General features: G+C 37.1%; 1 protein-coding gene across 1 annotated transcript in view; it reads left to right on the forward strand.

Moving 5' to 3' along the window:
* The first annotated feature begins 2,854 nt into the window (after window positions 1-2,854).
* LOC103472861 (uncharacterized) overlaps window positions 2,855-7,009 on the forward strand; it is a 10,345-nt gene continuing 6,190 nt past the window's right edge. Inside the window, exon 1 of the mRNA XM_008422717.2 lies at window positions 2,855-2,920. Within this exon, the coding sequence (XP_008420939.1) occupies window positions 2,914-2,920 (7 nt within the window). The 5' untranslated portion in view covers window positions 2,855-2,913. The remainder of the gene's footprint in view (window positions 2,921-7,009) is intronic.

The following is a 7,009-nucleotide window of genomic DNA, read 5'->3' on the forward strand; positions in this document are numbered from 1 at the left end:
ATGACAGTTAAATGTGTTAGACCTCCACCAAACTCTAAATGTAGACTTTTGGCTTGTTAAGTGTAATAAAAGCACAAATGAACACTTGCCTCAAGGCAATAACCCCCTATATAGTTATTTTTGCTGTCTATGGAAAAAAAAACAAAGAAAAACAAAATCCTTTTTTAGAATTTTAGGAGCTTTTTTGGCTAGTTTTACTAATTTCTGAGTCTTTTTTGGAAGCTGATCTGCAGTTTACAACTAAAGAAAAATCAGCCCTCTCCTTAATCTGACTGAAAACTATTTTAGTTTATTTACAACATGCTGTGGAAAAAACGAAGAGGTTTCCTGACAGGAAAGTAACTCATTTTCACAACATGTACATAGCAATGAAAGTGGTTATTTCTTTTCAAGTACTGCAAAATGGTTCTCACTAACTTTGAACCACAAAAAAGGAGYAGGGAAAATACTATCTTTAACTGGTGGTGACCAGTTATTATGAAAAATAAACAAAAAACTGGCCACTGACCACAAAGAATGTATTCACCTTACAGCTGGTGAGCATGACATTTTAAGATATAAGCGTTATTTATTATACTGAGTAAACTAAAATGGTCAGAATGWAATATCAAGTAAGTAAGAAAGTAGATATTATTCACATATAACATCTTTCTCAGATAGCGGACACTAGTGCCTGGGTTGGATGAATAAATGAGCAAAATCAGACTTAACCAGACCTGTGCAACAGAAAGACAACAAAATTAACTCAGTTGTGAGACTTTTCTTTGGAGTAACATAGCAAGCATCTTAGCAAAACARCAATCTTTGGCCATGAATCGTCTTCATGATTCAGTGGACCCCCGTCTCTTCATAGTTCTGGATTCTCACATTTACCTACAAGTGGATTTTCTGCATAACCTAATACCAAAGTACTGTTCTTGTTTTTTTTTCGTAGAGCATATCTAAAATATTCAAAACAAATTTCAGCTTGGGAAGCTGAAATACATATCAGCAATGCTGCTTTACAATCAATTAGCTGGTGTTTGCAAAGCAGATAATCCAGGAGCTAAATCCATTTCCTTGGAGATGATTGGCTGTAAATCCCAAAGTGGAAATTAGAAAGATGTTAGCTTCTGTGGTAGCGCTAGCACTGTTTACACTGTGTGTTTCAATGTGTATTGAGGTTTATTGGTTTTATAGCTGTGAAGCTACTGCAGTCATGTAATGTTTAACCTTAGCTATTCATTGAGATTTTTAGAACAAGAACCAGAGAAATTGTACATTTWAAAAAAWATATTGTTAATTTGTTTGTTTTCTATTTGAAAATTTGAATGATTTGGTGACACATRACGGTGAAGTTGCAAATCTTAGCCTGTTTACAGCATCTGTCTCAACCTGCTTATTGTGGTTCATAAAAGCTAATTCAGAACAGTACAAAAGATTTTGGTYRTTATWGTTTTTTGTGGAWTWTTTTTTRTTGTGTTTGTTTTTGATTAAATGTTATCTGAAGAAGAGCATTTGACCAAAACTCACCTCAATTTTGATGAATAAGTTTCAAGATTTGAAGTGAGATCTCCTATTATGTTTACATTCACTCTGGTAATGTCAAATTGACCTAAGTAGCAAATAAAGGTGTTAAAANACGGTGAAGTTGCAAATCTTAGCCTGTTTACAGCATCTGTCTCAACCTGCTTATTGTGGTTCATAAAAGCTAATTCAGAACAGTACAAAAGATTTTGGTYRTTATWGTTTTTTGTGGAWTWTTTTTTRTTGTGTTTGTTTTTGATTAAATGTTATCTGAAGAAGAGCATTTGACCAAAACTCACCTCAATTTTGATGAATAAGTTTCAAGATTTGAAGTGAGATCTCCTATTATGTTTACATTCACTCTGGTAATGTCAAATTGACCTAAGTAGCAAATAAAGGTGTTAAAATGTGAAAAAGAAAAGACTTTATGATAAGATTTAGGGTTTGTTAACATATTGACCTTATTTTTCTCTTTCTTTCTTTTGTATGTTGCCACAGATTTAACTGTATGACTAATCTAAAAARAAAATTACATGACTGGATCAGACTTTTTCCATCCAAAGTGTTGAATTTCAGAGATGCAAACTGACGTGAGTTTGTCTTTTGAAAAGTAAACAGTTGAATTTCACAAGTTTAACCTTTCACTTCTTGGCAAAGCTGAATAACTTGTAGAGCTATTTTTGTCTTCCTTCTTCCAGGAAGTTACGATTAAAATATTCAGAAATAAACAGTGTTGTTCCACATTTTCCTCAAAAGATCATTTTGAAAAGATAAATAGCAGAAGAAAAAAATTATTGGTAGTTTCAGCAAACATTATTTAATTCAATTTTGTTGCTTCCAACTATAGGATAAAGCCACTCTGCTTCTGTTTGTTCAGTTTGATCACATTTTTAAGATTGTTGATCATTAATCTGTAATGTTGTCACTTTTTCTTATGTGCAAAAACACAAAGGTACATTTGAAGATGGTTGGAGAAAAATAAAGGGATTTCAGGCGGCAAACTTCCATYATTTTATTAATAAACAATATTTTCTTCCTCCTGCTGTTTTTAACACTATTTCCTTTCCAATATCTTTCAAAACGTTTGCTGTGTGGTGAGATGGAGAGGAATTTTATGTTTTCTACGACTTCATCTTGTTCAATATAAGATCGATTTCATTCAGAATTACCTCAGCAAACAAAGAAATGTGGAGCTTGTTCAGATAAAGTGGGGTGAGGAGGGGAGGCTGGACGGCGTGGGCGTCGAAGCTCAGGCGGCAGCTACGGCTGATGACTCAGGTGATGTGTCATACTCCAAGCTATAAAAGGGAACTTTTACATTTTGTCCACACAAACACAACCACACACACGTACAGTACTCACACTGGACTCAGAGGGACTTTTGTTTACTACAGCAGGAGCCTAAAGATGAAATGTAAGTTTGTTCATCATACTTTTAGAGGAAAACATCATGTGYGTGTTTGTTTGTGTGCGTGTGTAGGGGTGTGTGTGTAAGAGGGAGTGTGTTTGTGTGGAGGAGGTGGTGGTAGTGATGGGGGTGTGGGGTGGGGGGCATTCACTACACGTGGTCTTAACTTTTACTTTTCGCCTGTGAATGTTTGAGAGTGAGAGTCAATGAAAGAATGAATGAATGAGAAGTTGTTTTAGTTCATGACTGAAGCATGAGAAGTGTTTTTTTATTTAATGTGGAATCTGAATGACCCACTGTTTGGCTTCAGCTTGGCTGTGATTGGATAATCCTTTGTGTGCAAGATGGTGTGTGTGTGTGTGTAGGGGTGTGTGTGCGTGTGTGTGTGTGTGTGTGTGTGTGTGTGTGTGGTAGGGATTTCCCCAAATACTTCCAACAAGAACTAAATTGGTGTATTTTTCTTTCCTCAAAACATCTGTGGTGAAATATTCTCCTTACTTAGCAATGAATTTTCACTGAAACCACTCTCATTGTGTCTGTAAAATCCATTTKAATCTTCTAGCTGTTTGTCAGGGTACTCATTTAAACAACTTTACATAAACTGAACTAATTTAGCCASTCTAACAACAAATCAAAAYGACATGAAAAGTTAGGCTTTTTACCAAATAACACCMAACAACTTTCACTGACGTGTTAAAAAGTTCAAAACTTAGTTTGTTARGAGTGAAACTGAATAAGTGACATGTTTGTTAACAGTTTGTAGTGATTCAAYGAGTATCATGTAAATCAGGGAACTTGTGAGTATCATCCTGCCAGATGGAGTGCGCTCTGTGTTTGGTCTTGCGTCATTAAGCGGACACAGTGTTGGTGTTAATTGGGGGAAGGACTCCTCACATCTCATGTTGGTCACTGAAAGCAGCAGCAGTGACTGGCTTTGTGTTTGTGCTGCACAGCTTTGGTTAGAAAGTGAGGCTGGTGATGTTGTGATGACTCCTCTGTTTTGTTTTCTAGCWAAATGAAGAAAACAAAATGTGGTTTTGGGGGAATTTACAGATCCAAACTTGTATCCAAACAGTTTTGCATTGTGTAATGGCAGAAAAGCAGGATTCTTCTTCAGTTTTCAGAGAAACTCTCTGAATGAATCTTTATACAAGTGGTGTTTTGATTTCATGTATTTTCCTTTAAGTTTTTCATAGATTTAAGTAGCTATGGTCATTTTTTGTCTTATCCATCTGGCTATAATACCTGTCATAATGTCAATGTCGCAAAAGTCATGGTGACGGTTGAATAAATCATAAGAAAAAGACTAATCAAGAAAAGCGAGACACTCCTGCAGACAGCGACGTCATCATTGCACATCACCAGGACACTTACAGTAATCTGTCCTGTAGCCACATCGATCCTGACTCCTGTGATGAGTCAGCACTTAGCAGATTGCCCCTAGTGATCAAATGTGGTACTACAATTGAAAATACACAGCAGTCAAGAAGCTCGTTTGTTTTCAGCTCTTTGTCTCCATAACTGCTGACGCTGTGAATACACCATGACTCATGCGAAAGCTGGTGGCTCAGCTTCTTTTATATGTGGTATCATCCAGATGGGGGTCAGAGAAATGAAGACAGAGCAACGATTTGAAGGTTGCATTTGGACTTGTGTCGGGGATAGAGTTATACCCTGTAGTAACGTTACACTGCGTGTGTCAACCGTGGTTATAGAGCAGGAAACAGAACGCTGCTACTTGAAACTGTGGCTGCTCACATCTATCCAGTTACTCAGACATGACTTAATATGATCAATATCCACTTTTTACAGGCCAAGGCAGGTGGCTTTGGATTATTTTCACCTTTTTTATGGAACCAGAGATCTCAGCTTCCTTGACTTGCATATAAATCAACAAACTGCAGAGAGATGAAGGTCATTAGATTTACTCACTTCAGCAATGAGAGTCAATAATGTCAGACAGCTGAATAGACTTTCAATTACTTAATCATGACATAAGCCTCTGTAACTAAGCAAAAAGTCATCACAGGATAGTGAACAAATGAGGGACTGCATGACACAGCATGATGCATTTCTCTGTAATTGTAATGTGAAACCAGAGTCAGACTGAAAACATGTAAATGCYGATTATGGAATAATAGAAGTGTTGTTTTATAAGCAGATGAAATGGATTTAAACCTTTCTTTTCTTCAAAATTGTAAATTTAGGACATGTCCAGCTGATTTAGACATAGCAAGCAAAAAACTTGACTGATTTAACAACAATTGTCTATTTGCATAACGTAACATTGAGTTCCATTTCTCTAAACTACTTTTCAAAATGGGAAAGACAAGAGAGTATGTCATTCAACTGAGGYAAATGTGTGTTGAAGTATKCTGCTTCCGTAAACTTGCCCATATATAGAGTCAGAGCAGTTATAACATTAAAAACTTCTCATGATGTGACTAACTTGGCTCTTGCCACCACTCATGATCTCACTCATAGTGAGAACGTAAGGGAGGTAATAAAAATCTGTTAGATAATTACACCAAAGGGTGGTGTCTTGGGGTCACTTAAATCCAAGCTTTTTCTTTCTAAGCTTTATTTTGCATCTGTATATTTGAGCAAATCACCAGTTTGCATGATATAAGCTGTRGTTGTAAGCAGAAAGATTGATTGTTTCATAGAAGAGTTGTGGTTTCGTCCACCTGAATAATCTGATGATAATGCAGAGATGCTAAAGGAAGTGTGTGTTTTAAAATCCACCAGTCAGTTTGTGTCTGTTTTCTGTTTGGTGCAGACCAGAGYGGGGGTTTTCACCGAGTTTATGGCTGGAAGCAGCTGCCTGTTGCTGATTAAACCCAGACCYCAAAGATACAAACCGTCACACAGAAGCTGCAAGTCAAGGAARTTAAACTGCTGAAAACTGGGGAAAAAAGCAGTCCCTAGTTACTAATTTACTACTAATACTGTTTCATGCCACATTAATGTTGCATATTTTACATTTAACAACAAGAGCAAGTTCACAGCAGGAGCATGGAATTAAAAACTGTAAACATTAGAAAAGCATTAATTTATGAAAGTCAAAGCCAAGACTTCTTTGAAGCGAACAGAGCACCTGTTCATGAGTCGATTCGCTGTCCTTGAGAGCAAAAGCAAAGAGAGCAGAGGAAATAAGGCGTCCACTGAGCACACACAGGAAACKCCAGTGTTTGTTTGTCTGACCCAGCAAAAAAAAAAAAGGGGGCACGAACTCAAACGGAAACTGCGGAAGCGGGTGATTATGTGAGACACTGCACGCACTTGTTTGTGTTTCATGTTTGAGTGAATGTGTTCTGACGAAACGGCCTGCTCCGCACATCAAAGACGGCCCATTCACTCTGCCTCTGAAGCAACTTTACTGTGAGCCGTAATGCTGTCACAGCTGTTTACTCAGCCAGATACATGACTCTTCACTGCTCTGCCTCTGGATGTTTTTCTTCAGGTTTTCTCTTTAGGTTTTTGCTGATTTCTTCCTCAGTAATTTTCCAACTGTTGACTGAAGGTATTCCAGGTTTCCAGTGTGTGTCCTTTTGCTAACTGAATACTCCTTCATTACTGCTTGAAACCAAGATAGCAGCTGATAACAGATAGCTTTATTTTGAATCATTTTAAATGCCTGGCTAGATGTTAACCTGAAAGAGTTTCTGTTTGTGATTTAGTACTCTATTTAGTTTGACTCTCTCAATTTGGATGCAGTGTTGAACGTTTGTGGTGCAATCAAACCGYAAATTTATTCAGTGTAAATAGCAAGAATTTTAATTTCCAGATGTCTTCTCACCACAAGTGCATGCCTCTGAAATTTCTGTCAGACCGAATAGATTTTTTAAAACTGGAGGTTAATGTGACTCATGTTGACAAATATTTGCTGAAACATTTTACGATTCCCCTGATGAGGGACTTTATCTTGTGCTCCACATTTTGCAATCCCTCTCCCACATAATGTGGGYAGCCGGAGCAAACAGAGAAGGAAAACAAACTTTGAGAAAAACCTCAAAGTGTGTGACGTCATTCTAGTGGACAATCAGGCCAAAGGCAAAGCATACACAACACTGAATCATATTCATAGCTAAGCTA

Source organism: Poecilia reticulata, linkage group LG11, assembly GCF_000633615.1.
Source record: "Poecilia reticulata strain Guanapo linkage group LG11, Guppy_female_1.0+MT, whole genome shotgun sequence".
In the NCBI taxonomy this organism is placed as follows: Eukaryota; Metazoa; Chordata; class Actinopteri; order Cyprinodontiformes; family Poeciliidae; genus Poecilia; species Poecilia reticulata.